Raw genomic sequence first — 15,503 nt, 5'->3', positions numbered from 1 at the left:
ATGTATTTAAAACAGGAAGACGGGGGTTTGGCGGTCCCGTGTTTGGAACGGTACTTTCAAGCAGCACAACTCAGATATATGCATAAATGGTATAAGTTGGAGTCTGAGAAGCATTGGTGTTTTATAGACCGCTCGATAGCAAGCATACACATCTGTACGGTCCTGTGGCTCCCTCGAAGGTACCGCACCAGCAGAGTATATGAGTCACCGGTCTTGAGGGCCACTCTAGGGGTAGAGGACAGAGTACAGGTGCCATACAGCCTATCGACTCCGGTGTCTCCTCTGACCCCATTTATAGGCAACCCTGAAATTCCACTGGAGCACACAGGGAATAGCTTCCTCTATTGGCAAGAGGCCAACTGTGAACGCATTGGTGATCTCTTTGACGAACATGGGGTAATGGAGTTCGTTAGCCTCACCGAATGCTTCGGGATCCCCAGAAGGCATACTGGCATTACTTGGCGCTATGACATTGGGTTACCCTGTCACAGATATGCTCCCGTGCTGGCCACAGATTAACAAAGATTGAGAAATGGTACATTACTAGAACGTCAGACAAACCGCTGCTGTCAGACATATACGTCTTTTTAAACACTCCCAGGCAGTACAGTAAATCCCCCGCAAAGCGTAGGTGGGAATCTGAATTGGAGTACAAGTTCTTCCCCAAGCAATGGAGTGACATTGTACATAGGGCCAGAGCATCTACATGCAGCACAGTGCGCAAGGAGATGTTTTTAAAGATTACACATTATTGGTAATACACGCCGGCAAGGCTACTCAAATGGAAAAAGGGAGGTAATGGGCAATGTTGGCGTCACTGTGGTCAACCGAACAAGCTTACCCATATTCTTTGGTCATGTCCGAAGATACAGGAATTTTGGGAGGTAATTCTTCGAGACGCAGACAATATATACCACACGGATCTACCCATACTCCCCTCACACATACTCCTAGGGCTTCCCAACACCTTGATGTACCCTCTCAGATCCTGCCGTGGTAGAGTGATCGCGCTGGGTGCGGCCAAGCAGGTACTATCGGCTAGATGGGGCACGGCAGAGGTACCGTCCCCGCTTAGATTGGCTATATAACCTATGGGAACTATTGGGAATGGAAAAGATTACAACAGGCATTACACATCACGGAACTCACTTGCCCGAAATATCTCCATGTGCTCCGCCTCACTAGTGCCCCCCTCCCAGGAATTTAGACACCACCAGGCTTTACCCTTCCAGATCACTCACCTGAAGCTTACCTGGCCCACAGCACACACATATATGGAATGGATCTCCTTACCGCTCCCCCTCTTTCTCACTTTCTTCTTTCTAGGCTGTTTTCTCTAGTTAAAATGAATGACCCTCACCAGCCGGTGGATGTAGGTGGCGGCTATTGTATTGCTTGTCTTTGCAAATCCAATAAAAAGATTTAAACCATAAAGTCGCTCTAGCACTTTATCACAGAAATATTTAAATAGCTCGCACACAGCATGTTGCCAGTCAAGCTAGGAATTCTTCTAAAGAGCTCTATAAAGTTCTCAAATCCATTACTAATCCAACTGCAGCTGCTAATATCACTCCTCCTTCTCAAGCCTTATGCGATAATATCGCTACTTACTCGGAGGACAAAATAAATGCAATCTATGACAAACTACCTGGAGCCAATGACATTCCAAAAGAATCAGAACGTTTTACCGCTTTACAAGTAGATGCAGTGGTAAAAATGCTGAAATCTGCTAAGTCTGGGTCTCCTCTTGATATTATACAAGCTAACATTGCTGCACTGATATTCACTCAGCTTGCTCCATCCATCTGCCCTATACTAAATCTTTCGCTGAGTGAGGGCCAATTTCATCGAGTGGAAGTCTGGTCAGGTAATACCAATTTGCAAAAAGGCAAAACTCTTGACATCGGTTCTGTCTAATTACCGTCCTATTTCCATTCTCCCGCTGATGAGCAAATTATTGGAAGGATATATCAATAATAAACTTACAGAACACGGAGTATACTGGCTGTTTAGACCTCTCACAGTCGGGTTTCAGACATGCACAGAGTCGGCACTGATAGCGTTAGCAGATACATTAGATGTTCTCTTAAAAATAACCACGCTGTGGTACGAGTGCTGTTGGATTTATCCGTAGCTTTTGATAATGTATCTCATCGAATTCTGCTGCCAAGATTGGAGGAGATCAGAATCAGTGGTCGGGCCTTACAATGGTTTACAAGTTTCCTAACTCACCCCATGCAGGTCATCAATTTAGGTCATTTCCAGTCACACAACATGGACCTCAGCAAAGGCGTGCCAGAGGGATGTTGTTTGGGCCCTACGCTGTTCAATATATATGTGGCCCCCCTACAAAGATTATTAGAGAATTTGGTTTCATCCCCATTTCTTATGCGGATGATACCCAACTTCTCCAATCTTTTAATATACACTCTTTGACCGCAAAATCTCGTTTTCAGAGGGCATGAAAACTTTTTCTTCATGGATGACGGATAACTCTCTTCAGACTGAGATTATTCTGTTTGGTAATGGCAATTTATTCTGGTCCACAGAGTGGTGGCCTGCGGATTTGGGCATCGCCCCAACCCTTAAAACAGTGGTAAAAACCTAGGTGTGCATTTAGATCAGACCTTGTCTATGAAGGACCAAGTTGTGGGTACCTGCTTCCATGCAATGTATCTTTTGCATAGAATATTCCCCCTCCTTCCACTATCAGTCGTCAGGACTACTGCAATGCCCTTTTGGCCACAGGTAATGAATCATTACTGAATAAACTACAGGCAGTACAGAATACTGTGGCTTGGCTTGTCACTTATATGCCCCCTAGAACGTCCTCCCTTCCCATCTTGCACATGCTTCATTGCCTGCCCATTCGCCAGAGAATCAAGTTTAAAATGTGTTGTATTGTACATAAGCCCTTAAATTGCAAAGGACCCAGCTACCAAGCTGACAAACGTATCCCTTACCCGCCGAGTCCTACGCTCTAGAGAGAAATATCTCTTTACCATTCCTCGCTTCAAGAAATCCTGTACAGGAGGTAAAGCCTTTTCCTATATGCCTCCACCCCTGTTATGGAATCAACTTCACCTTAATCTTCGAAGATGTGATAATCTACAATTTTTTAGGACACTCCTTAGAACTGAACTTTTTGCTGTTGAACTCTTTGCTGGTACTGCTTTTGTACTGCTCTAGTGCAGAGATACCCCTGCAGAGTTGATTCAGGAGCTCTATAAATTATTAAAGTAAATTGGAACTACTGAAGCTTTTCTGGATCCATTTTGGCTCTTCGAAGGACTCAAAAAGTTATAATTATGCATGTCAAAATATATACATAAATATATATATTTAATTGATCTGCTACATTTACAGCACATTCAATATGAAATTTGTAATATTAAAAACAATCTCTTACCTAGAAGCCTGAAAAGAAGTTGTTTGGTGGCGACCTGGTAGTTGAAAATGTTAATGCCTTGATTGTTGTTGTCTCCAAGACGCGCACCCGCTCTTACAATGGCTCGGCAGAGATTTGCATTCCCCTTCATGTAGGCTAGAAGAATCACTAAATAAAATGGCATAAGTAGAACAATTTAATCTTTAATTTTATTGGAAGCTTATTCTTTACAAAATAAACCCAGTAATCTCAAATTTTTGCAACATGGTAAATGACCAAAGTTTCATAATCAGACAGCAAATATTACCTTTATGATGGTGCTAGCACTGTTGGATCTACCTCCAACTCCTTCCAACTGATTGAGAATGTCTCTGTTGCAAGTGGGACCAACAGAACCTTCTCCTAAAGAAGCTGTCCAATGAAGCTCAGCTCAAGCCATGGTGTAACTATTAAATGTGCACATAGCTCTATACAAAGGGACCAAAAGACAGCTTTGATTTGCACACTCCCCTTGTAAAAAGGTCACCCTCACAGGTATCTATCACAATTCATCCAATCCACGTTGAACATGATTTGTTTCAGTTTTGTAAACACAGGCTGAACAAAGGTGTGTATGGTTTGAAGGAGGGAGACCCTCTGTAACTTTCCAGCTGGTTAAGAACCTATTTCGATGGCCCCAAAATGCTTGGAGGGGTAAAACAGCATACGCAAGCAAATTATAAGCAAGCATATTCAACAGTAAGCTCCAAGCACACAGCCTGCAAAGAGCTTCCTTGCCAAATACTTCATCTTCGGAGTAAGTGCATGAAGCTTATCCGAGGGTGGACCGAGTGAGCAAAGCTTAAAAAAGAATATGTGGCAGCCTATGTAGCATCACAACAAGTATCTTAATAGGAAAATACCTTAGTACGGGTAATGTTGCTTTATTGACGGGATGAGCTTGAAGTGCTGGTGGAGGTGAAACCCCTCATGTTCTAGCCCTTGAATAAGCAGGAGACTATTCACCTGACAATCGCCTGTGCTATTTTATTTCCACAGGTGATCAAATGATGATATCAGTTATGAAAGGCAGTAGTACGAGTTACTTACCTTCGGTAACAATGTATCTGGTAGAGACTATTCTAGCCGCAGATTCCTTCATGTAGAATTATCCCCAGGCGTGAGACTGGATCGGGAAAACTTTTTGCCACAGCATCTATGTGCGCCGGGGGGACGGCATCAGGCAACTCCGCCCAGGTGTTGTCTGCGTACATGACGTCAGCGAGGTCACATAAGTCCCACCCTGGCGTGCCTACGTCAGTTTTCTTTGGATAACTTTTCCGCGCCACAACGCAGAGCCATCAGACAAAACTGTGAGTATAGGAACAGTGTGCGAAAGAGCAGAAAAAGTGGAAAAAGGAATGGTGAGGAACACCACCATAAAGAGAAGTGCCAGGCACTGAATTACCCAAAGGCAGGGAAAAGAATAAAGAACAGAGCCCAGCCCTGAGCAGCAACCCTGCCAGTACGAAGATAGCCCCCCTTGGAGACAAAGAACATACGTAAACATTTCATGATAACATGCAGCAGGACTACAACCTCAACCAAAAACAATGAATGGGAACCAGTCCGGGATAGACCAGGAACGGCAAAACTCCAAGATAGCCCCATCACAGAGTGTAACCACCCTCATAAGGAACAAAGGGCAGAGGCACAGCCAAAAGACCCCAACCTAGAGGATAGCTAAGGGCCCAGAACACTAGCAAACAAGCATTTACAATGCAATAGGTCTCGCAGCATTAAAGTTTGAGTTATTGGCATTGTGTATGACAATGCGTTGCATAAAAGTTTTAGCAAACTTTGAATTGGTGAGCAGTGAGAGTGTGTGCAAGAGTATGCTGTTCTTGAAAGCAGTGTGGTAGAGAGTGCAGAAATTTGGATGACCTGAGCAATGTGGATGATGCACCTCACGCACGGGGCTGACGCAGTTATTATTCACACAGCTCTGATGATGCACCTCAGGCATGGGCTCACAGCTATTATTCACACAGCTCTGATGATGCACCTCAGGCATGGGCTCACAGCTGTTATTATTCGCACAGCTCTGATGATGCACCTCACGCACGGGGTTGACGCAGTTATTATTCACACAGCTCTGATGATGCACCTCAGGCACGGGCTCACAGCTGTTATTATTCACACAGCTCTGATGATGCACCACAGGCACGGGCTCACAGCTGTTATTATTCACACAGCTCTGATGCTGCACCTCACGCACGGGGCTGACAGTTATTATTCACACAGCTCTGATGATGCACCTCAGGCACGGGCGCACAGCTGTCCTTATTCACACAGCTCTGATGATGCACCTCAGGCACGGGGCTCACAGCTGTTATTATTCACACAGCTCTGATGATGCACCTCACGCACGGGGCTGACGCAGTTATTATTCACACAGCTCTGATGATGCACCTCAGGCACGGGTTCACAGCTGTTATTATTCACACAGCTCTGATGATGCACCTCAGGCACGGGGCTCACAGCTGTTATTATTCACACAGCTCTGATGATGCACCTCACGCACGGGGCTGACGCAGTTATTATTCACACAGCTCTGATGATGCACCTCAGGCACGGGTTCACAGCTGTTATTATTCACACAGCTCTGATGATGCACCTCACTCACGGGGCTGACGCAGTTATTCACACAGCTTTCATGATGCACCTCAGGCACGGGTTCACAGCTGTTATTATTCACACAGCTCTGATGATGCAGCTCACGCACGGGGCTGACGCAGTTTTTATTTACACAGCTCTGATGATGCACCTCAGGTACGGGCTCACAGCTGTTATTATTCACACAGCTCTGATGATGCACCTCAGGCACGGTCTCACATCTGTTATTATTCACACAGCTCTGATGATGCACCTCACGCACGGGGCTGACGCAGTTATTATTCACACAGCTCTGATGATGCACCTCAGGCACGGGGCTCACAGCTGTTATTATTCACACAGCTCTGATGATGCACCTCAGGCACAGGCTCACAGCTGTTATTATTCACACAGCTCTGATGATGCACCTCAGGCACGGGGCTCACAGCTGTTATTATTCACACAGCTCTGATGATGCACTTCACTCACGGGGCTGACGCAGTTATTATTCACGCAGTTCTGATGATGCACCTCGGGCACGGGTTCACAGCTGTTATTATTCACACAGCTCTGATGATGCACCTCCGGCACGGGTTCACAGCTGTAATTATTCACGCTTTGATGATGCACCTCACGCACGGGCTCACAGCTGTTATTATTCACACAGCTTTGATGATGCACCTCACGCATGGGGCTGCCTGCAGTTATTATTCACACAGCTCTGATGATGCACCTCAGGCATGGGGCTGACGCTGTTATTATTCATACAGCTCTGATGATGCACCTCAGGCACGGGCTGACAGCTGTTATTATTCACACAGCTCTGATGATGCACCTCACGCACGGGCTCACAGCTGTTATTGTTCACACAGCTCTGATGATGCACCTCACGCACGGGGCTGACGCAGTTATTATTCACACAGCTCTTATGATGCACCTCAGGCACGAGCTGACGCAGTTATTATTCACACAGCTCTGATGATGCACCTCACGCACGGGCTCACAGCTGTTATTATTCACACAGCTCTGATGATGCACCTCACGCACGGGGCTGACGCTGTTATTATTCACACAGCTCTGATGATGCACCTCAGGCACGGGCTGACGCAGTTATTATTCACACAGCTCTGATGATGCACCTCACGCACGGGCTCACAGCTGTTATTGTTCACACAGCTCTGATGACGCACCTCACGCACGGGGCTGACAGTTATTATTCACACAGCTCTGATGATGCACCTCGTTCCCACCAGGAGGATGGGTTCCACCCACCCTCCACTGAACTAATCGTGGATGCTAAATAGTACAGATAGAAGTTAGCCATCTGTAGGCCCCCTTCATACAAATCATGCTGACAGATGTATAAGGGTAAACAGGTTCTGAAATCATGCCACAAAAGGGAAATGGCCATGGAATAGCAAAATGATTGACCCACTGTAAGCATCAGATACACAAGTTGAAGGAGAGCAATTAAAATGCCTCACTGGAGAGGAAAAGGGTGGGTGCCTAGTGTGCAATCGTTACTGAACATTATATCTGTGTTACTCACAAACTGCACAACCCTTCTTTCAGCCAATCGAGTCTCCAAAAATTTACGTAAAGTAAATACTTTAGAGGTTTTTTCAAAGCAGTTTAGAAAAATCTGCTCTAAAATTGACCTGACTTGATAATATTCCAGTTACTTGCAAGAATCGTGAAAGGCGAACGAGGGAAACAACATTAACTCTAAGGTTAAAAACAAGGGTTTCAGAGTATGCTTACTGTGGTGAAGTCAATTCGAGGGAAGGAGTGAATCCGAAGACAGGAAAGCCGCTAGGATCAGCGCCGGGCCACCACATTCGTGTCTGGTGCAAACCGATGTCTCAGGAGGAGTCTGACCTTCAACATCAGAGAAAACAAAACCTATCGTGGGGCGGAACTTCAACATCAGAGAAAACAAAACCTATTGTGGGGCGGGACTTTCGTCTTTTGAAGCCCGCGCCCACAGAGTGCCTGGCCAGAGGAGCGGTGGTGATGCGGGGCTCCAATGCCCGAGGGAGAGCCCTGCGGAGGCTGAAGAAGTTCGAGTGGCGATAAGTGGGCCTTACTTGTAGGGGGGGTTGGCAGGGGGGGGGTCTCGGTACGCTTGTGTGTGTATGTGTGCGGCGGGGGGGTCTGTATGTGTGCGTGCGTGTATGTGCGCTCGTGTTTGTGTCTCTGTGTGTGCGCATGCGTGCAGAGGGAGGTGTGGCTGTGTGTGTGTTGGAGCTTCCCAGGAGACAGGAGATGGCCACAGCGTGCGCTGTGTGCGTGTGTGTGTATGTGTGCGGCGGCGGGGGTGTCTGTATGTGTGCGTGCGTGTATGTGCGCTCGTGTGTGTGTGTCTCTGTGTGCGCATGCCTGCAGAGGGAGGTGTGGCTGTGTGTGTGTTGGAGCTTCCCAGGAGACAGGAGATGGCCACAGCTTGCGCGTTCTCGCGCGCGCGGCCTGCTCCGATCGCCTTTTGGAAGATGCGCGTGGCCAGGTCCTGTCTCCTAAAAAGCTGAGTCAGTGACAGTAGGTCTCTGGCGAGACCACGCTTTCGCGCGGTTAACGCCACGAGACCTAAAAAGGGGGCCGGGTGGAAGGTAGGCCCCAACCTGGAGCAAGCAGAGCATAAGGGCACCGAAGTACCTATAAACCTATCCTCCAATATTCCAAAAGGGGAGGAAAAGGAACAAATTAACTAGACGAATATCCTGTCAGAAAGAGGGAAGAATGTACTCATAGAAGACACAGCCGCCCACAGGGAGGCGAGTGCAGAAGACCAAAAAGTCCTCGCAGAACGGGCAGGAAGGGCGGGCCGTGAAGGAATCTGCGGCAAGAATCGTCTCTACCAGATACATGGTTACTGAAGGTAAGTAACTCTTACATCTGATAGAGACTACTAGCCGCAGATTCCTTCAAGTAGAATAGATACCCTAGCCATACCCAAGGGGAAGGAGGGTCTGCGAGAGGACCCCACCCACCTGGGTCCCACAGGGGCAGAGTCCTAAGAAAGGACGAGGAGGCTCGTCCCCCCAGGCAAGGAGAACCCCCGCCAGCTGAAGACCACCAACCCCAAAGGGGATCCGGAAAAAAGAGAAGAGGTAGCCTGTCCTCACTCAGCAGAGGAAACAAGGCAAGGCGAAAGGAGGCCAAGCACCCCACGCCCATACAAGGCAACAAAACCTCCGCCGAAGGCCAACGCAAGGAAGAGGAGCACCGAAGGAGAAGAGCAAACAAGAGACTCCAAGGAGAAGAAGCAGAGCAAAGGCAAGCCCAGACAGAACGGCGCCGTCATCAATAAGCAGGAGGAAGACAAAAGGGCAGCTCAAGGTCAACCAGGAAGAACCGGACAACACCCCGCAGGGACAGACTGCGCCCGCAAGAGGGACAAGAAGTCAGCAACCATCTTCTCCCACAGGGAGAAGAGGTAGAACTGAGTGCAAAGCCCACTGGAAGAGGCGGACAAGGCAAGGATGACAGTCCCACTAAAGCCCCAAGAAGGTACAATGGTGCAGAAGGACACCACAGAACGAAGCACTTAGAGCAAGAAGGCGAAGAAGAGTCCGAACACGCCCCAGGGAGGAGACAGCATGACAGAACCATGATGCCAGGCCACGGACAGCAGGCCAGACCAGGCAAACAGCGCAGCGACCCCAGAGAAGAACGCCATGGGGCGCAACTCAAGCCAGTCCAAGCCATCAGCAAGAGATTTGCATCTGCAACATACTGTAAGAAGCCTGCAGGCGACCACAGCTCCCCAGCACATGACAGGCTATATAACAGCCACCACTACCTCACATAGGGCATCTCACGTCCCAAGACATGGGAACCTCTTAGGAAAAAACTTCTGCAGCAAAGGACAACAGAAAAGAGCTGCGGCAAAACCCCGCAGAATTATTTATTTTTTATTTTATTTATTTAAAGAGTTTTATATAGCGCTGGCTAGACCCAAAGGTATCAGAGCGCTTTACATGAGGTTCAACAATGTAACAGGACAAGATCAACAATTACACATTGCATCAAAAAAATAGGTAATAAATTAGGAGGGGAGAGAAAGGAGAGAGAAAGGTGGTGGGGGGGATAAGAGAAGAGAACAACAGGAGAGATGGAAGGAAGTCTGTCTAAAGACCGACTGGGTAGGTGACGACCAATGAGGGAATCCATGGCCCATCTCCCCTATAGCTAAACCATGTAGCTCCATCGGGCTTCAGACAAAATAGCTCAGTCAGGATAGAGGGGAGAGATAGTCGGGATGGAGACAGGGGGGTTAGCATTGGGGGGGTCAGAAGGGGAAAGGTACTCAGTGGAAGCAAAGCAGTCGAGTAGTTGAAGAGGAGAGATAGAGGAGCCACGAAGAACAGTGATAAAAAGATGACCGAAGTCCGGCTGGGTAGGTGACGGCCATAGGGGTGAGCCAGAGCCAGACTCCGCTTTAGCTGCATGGGACAGCTCCACTGTGCAGCGGTCAAGGGTGTACAGTCGCTGCAGTAAAAAAGACAGAGTTGAAAGAAAAGGGCAGCATTACCGAAATTGGAAGCAGGAGATAAGTGAGAGACAGGGAGGCGGGGAGAAACTGAGCCCGAAGTCCGGCTGGGTAAGTGATGGGCGAGGGGAAGTACCAAATCCGATCTCCTCAGTAGCTGAGCCAAGCAGCTCCACCGGGCGACGGGCACCATGCAGCCAAAGAGGAAAAACACAGAAGGCCCAGTCTCAGGGCCAGCATGGTGTAGAAAACCTAAAGCAAAAACACACAGTCTAAAAGGGCTGGCCAACAGAACCGAAGTCCCAACAAGGAGGACCAGAGTGGCCACGAAGCACACCGAACAGACAACTGGGGCGACCCGCCCCAACGGAAGAACACCTCCAAGAACCAGATCAACTCACAGGTCACTAAGAGGGAGAAGAAGGGGGAGGCGGAGGACAAAGCCCCGCCAAGAACCTCTGGATGACCGAGTCTGCAGGGGCATGGAACAATAGAGCACCATCGAAAGGAAGGTCCATCTGCTGTTCTCAAACATTCTCCAGAAACACACTGTCCCGAAGCCAGGCATGGCAATGAAGGGCAACCGAAGAAGCCATGGCACGACCCAGTACCTCCGAGATGTCCAGAGCGGAGTGAAGAATAAACGCTGCCAGCTCCCGGCCATCCAACACATGGTGCCTCAAATCAACACGGGCACCCTCCTGAGAAGCTGTAGACATAAGGGACTCCGCAGAGTCCCACAAGCAAGAATTGGCCCTAGCCAAAACACACAGCGTGTTACAGGCCCGCAGAGCCGCACTGGTTGAGGCGAACAGATTGTGCCCCCAGGAGTCCAACCAGTGGGCCTCCCGTGACGGGGGAGCCAATAGTGGCGGCAGAGAAGGAAAGGCATTCTGAAAAGGGGGGCCTCTGGTACAGAGAAAGACACACTGTATCACGCAGCGCCGGATGGCGGCGGTGCAGAAGGTGGTGGCACCAGGTCCCCCATGGCGGGACGGCCCCATGTCCCCAAGAGAGAAGAATGGGATGAACCCTCGATGGGAAGCAACAGCTCCCTACCACCAGAGCCCAGATGGAGAACCTCCAGAAGATGATCCGCGGGGAAATGGGTAGCTGGATCACCCATGCGCACAGCTGTTGAAACAGCGCGAGCGAAGGCCGCACCCGCCTCCGTAGGGCCCCGCGGAGGGGAAAGCAGCTCCTCGGTAAGTAACTGCTGCAAGCTAAGGCGACCATCCCCAAAGCCAACCGGAGGAAGGAAGGGCCAGGTCCGGAAAGAAGGAAGAGGGACCAAGGAGTGGGGGATCAGCGGCTTCTCTGGCAAAGACCCCGGAGACGGCGAGGAGCAGCCCTTAGACGACGTCGGGGAAAAAGCCACAACGAGGCGACCCATCTCCGGCGAGGATGAAACCAGCAAGTGCCGAACCTCTGGAGAAGAGGAGGGGTCCGAAGACGAGTCAACGACCTGACGTCGGCCTGGCGCCGTAGAGTCCACAATTTGAGGCAGGACATAGTCGTCGTCCGGCGGAGACGCTGGGGCAGCCTCCGTCACAGCACATGGTGTAGGAGATCGGGGCCAGAGCCGCGGCGGCGAAGAAGCAGCGCCGGTAAGGCGCCGACCTGACCTCCGACGAGACAGCCGCCTCCGCGGAGGGACGAGAAGGACCCGGGGAGGGTCGAGGAGTCCCCCACCAGCCTCAACCCGTGACGGGACGCGAGGGGCCCTCTGCCGACCCCTGTGCGCCGCCAGGGCCAGCAGCCGCCGAAGCAGCGCCACTTCGGCCTCGGACAAGACCGCCGCCCATCCAGAGGACCGAGAGGGGCTTGAGGGTGCGTACCGAGCCCCGGCGCCCTCCCATGACACCACAGGGACCCCCAAAGGGCCGCACCCCAACAGCACCACATCCTCCGAACCTGGAACCGAGCCAGTCGGCGCTGGGGTCGGAGCCGCCGGTGACGCTATGGAGGGCCCAGCACACTGCAAGGGATCTGCTGACGTCCCAGGAGGGAAAGGAGGAGGAGGAGAAGCCAGCGAGGCCTGCAAAGCCGCCGCATATGTCTCCATCTGGGATCTAGTCGCCCCCACACGGGGAAACAGCGGATAAGGGGACGACACACGGGCCACACCACCTGCGGAGAGCCCAGGCCCCAAACAGGCTGTGAACCGACCTATGGGGACAAACTGCAACACTTACCGACAGGTGAGCGACGCTCTTGGGACCTGGGTGAAAGACTATGTCGACGAGGGAGGCAGCGGTTTCGAGAACCTTCCACAGGGGCCGGGCGAGATGACGGCGACCTGGACATGCGGGCTGAGAGAAGTTTCATCCGGCGCTCCCGCCGGGACTTCGGTTACATCTGCTGGCACGCCTCACAATCAGTGGAGTTGTGGTGTTCCCCCAAACACCACATGCAGATGGGGTGAGGATCCGTCGCCGGCATCAGGCGTCCACAAGACTAGCACGGTTCAATGCCCGAAGGCATTCGCTCACTGTTCCCACACACATGCAATAGCGAAAGGCAAAGGCCTAAACAGGTCTAGCGCACGATCCGGATCCGCGTTGCATGCGGAAAAGGAAAAAACTGACGTAAGCGCGCCGGGGTGGGACTTATGTGACCTTGCTGATATCAAGCATACAGACAACGCCTGGGCCGAGTTTTGTGATGCCGTCCCCCCCGGCATGCAGGGATGCTGTGGCCAAAAGTTTTCCAGATCCAGTCTCACGCCTGGGGATAATTCTACATGAAGGAATCTGCGGCTAGTAGTCTCTATCAGATATTTGTTTTAAGCAGAATTGAGGATTCCTGGGCAATCAGAGTTGTGTGGAGTTTCCTCACACAAAGAGTCTTGAAGTTTGGGCTGTCAGACTAGAAGAATTATTTCCTGGTTAGATGGAATTGTGTCAAAATCTTAAGAATAGCAGGTTATGAGCCAGGCTTACGTGAGTGAGTGAAGCCAACACTGCTGCCTGTGCTATATCTCTTCTATATGTGTTAGATAGGTTTGCAATGCTCTTACACATGGGGGACCTGCGTAAGCACGTGTTAGGGAAGTTTTCTTTACTGCTGCATGTGATGTACCGGTTGTGCAAGTGCAGTGTATTAAGGGGCCTTGCTCTGCAGTTTCAGCCCGTGAAGGTTGAGAAAATATTTTCACAGTACAGAAGTCCAAATTACAGAGCTTGCTATTGCTTTTTAATTAGTAAGGTATTCTTACTTTCATGTAATCCTATTTCTTAAACATAGCAATAATTATATATTCTTAACATTGAATATGTCCTTCCTCTAAAGTGCAGGATCCAACAGGACTTATTTATTTTTTAAACTTTTTATTGAATTTAAAGAACAAGAAAACAGAGAAACAAAAGAAAACAAGGCAGTACGGTACAAACGTGTCACCACGTGGTTCGTGGGGGGGTACAAACGTAAAGCAGACATCATTGCATTCGAAAAATACTGTGGGGGGGGGGGAAGAGAAGGAGACCAGAAGCAAGCAATACATCTATATTCCTGCGGAGGAAACATCAGGTTGGGAGGAAGACAGGTTGGTATCAAATTCCGAAATGGGGGGGGGGGTACATATATCTCCACGGTATGCGTTCCACTGAGTCCAAATTTTCCCCCATTTGCCAGGCCTGCCTCGGGAGACATACACAGTCTTTTCTCGAAACATGGACCAGTCCATGTTCTGTTGCCATACCAGAATCGTCGGAGGCCTCTGAGCGCCCCATAGCTGGGCAAGGTCACGCTTGGCTATCATGTTACCCAATGTCACCCATCGAAGCTGCGCCTGTGTACAATCATTCGGTTCCCAGACATTTAACAAGCATCTCCGCGCTTCAGGCATCAACCGCACACCCGTGACCTCACTCATAACATCATGCACGCGAGCCCATTAGCGCAGTACAGCAGGACATTCCCAAATGATATGTAGAAATGTGGCCACCATACCGCAACCACGTCTGCACAATCCATCCGTCGAAAATCCCATGCGCACCAGACGCGGACCAGTCACATACACCCTATGAAGAATTTTGAGCTGGACAAATCGAAGGCGCGCCGGAATAGCCACCTCCTTCGGAGAAGAGAGCGCAGCCTGCCAATCCTCGTCATCCAGCTCCAGACCATCACTAGTCCACAACTCTCGAAGGCCATCCAGTAGATCAATCCTGGTATTGATTAACTTTTTATAAATGAGCGAGATCGTGCTATCAGGGACATGCCCATCCAGTATCCGGTCTTCGAGCGGGGACGCATCCGGAACGTCCGAGCCCAGGGGAAAAACAGACAGGACCGCGTGTCGGACCTGCGCATATCTAAAGGATTCCTTATCATTCAGCCCATATTCAACTTTCAGTTCCTCAAACGACTTGACTCTACCCTTGATCCACACATCATCAACCCTGCTGATCCCAATCATGTCCCACCGATCGAACCCCTTCGACTGCCATAGGGAACCAAGTTTATCTGAAGCATAAAGCGGCGTGGCATGGGTCGGCTTGTCAGCCCATCCTGTAGCCGCTGTAGCCCGATACCACACCTGCACGGCTGTTTTAGTGGAGCCCGTAAGCGACCCGACGGTCGACTTCGCGTATAGAGCCCTGTTGTAGTCACCGCCGGGAAGCAATCATTTATCCATCGCAAAGGCCGGGTTTGGCGAATGAGCGTATGTGCCATGGTTGATGGCCTCCAGCTGAGAGGCCCAATAATAGCGACGGATGTCAGGGAGAGCGATGCCGCCATCGTACCACGGGAGCGTGAGCTTCGAAAGGGCAATACGAGAACGGCCCCTCCATAGCAATTGCCGCTGGAGGCCTTCAATCTCCCGAAAATATCCGGCCGGTACAACATCAAGCGTGTTTTGAAGCGCATAGAGAAATCGGGGGAGCGACATCATCTTAAACTACGCCGCTCGTCCCAGAGGAGAGAGAGGAAGCCTACTCCACGTTCCAACATCTGCACGGAGGCGTCGGAGAGGGGGCAGCAGATTGC

At 50.2% G+C, this 15,503-nt stretch overlaps 1 protein-coding gene across 2 annotated transcripts in view; it reads right to left on the bottom strand.

The window, feature by feature from the left end:
* Positions 1-15,503, bottom strand: part of ANKFY1 (ankyrin repeat and FYVE domain containing 1) — a 677,352-nt gene that overhangs the window by 60,139 nt on the left and 601,710 nt on the right. For both annotated transcript variants that reach the window (XM_078679681.1, XM_078679682.1), the window contains exon 23: positions 3,410-3,556. In XM_078679681.1, coding sequence (XP_078535807.1) covers positions 3,410-3,556 — 147 coding nt within the window. The remainder of the gene's footprint in view (positions 1-3,409; positions 3,557-15,503) is intronic.

Source organism: Lissotriton helveticus, chromosome 3_1 (assembly GCF_964261635.1).
Source record: "Lissotriton helveticus chromosome 3_1, aLisHel1.1, whole genome shotgun sequence".
Lineage (NCBI taxonomy): Eukaryota > Metazoa > Chordata > Amphibia > Caudata > Salamandridae > Lissotriton > Lissotriton helveticus.
Note: the sequence above shows the minus strand (reverse complement) of the source record. Positions and strands in the feature narration are given on the sequence as shown.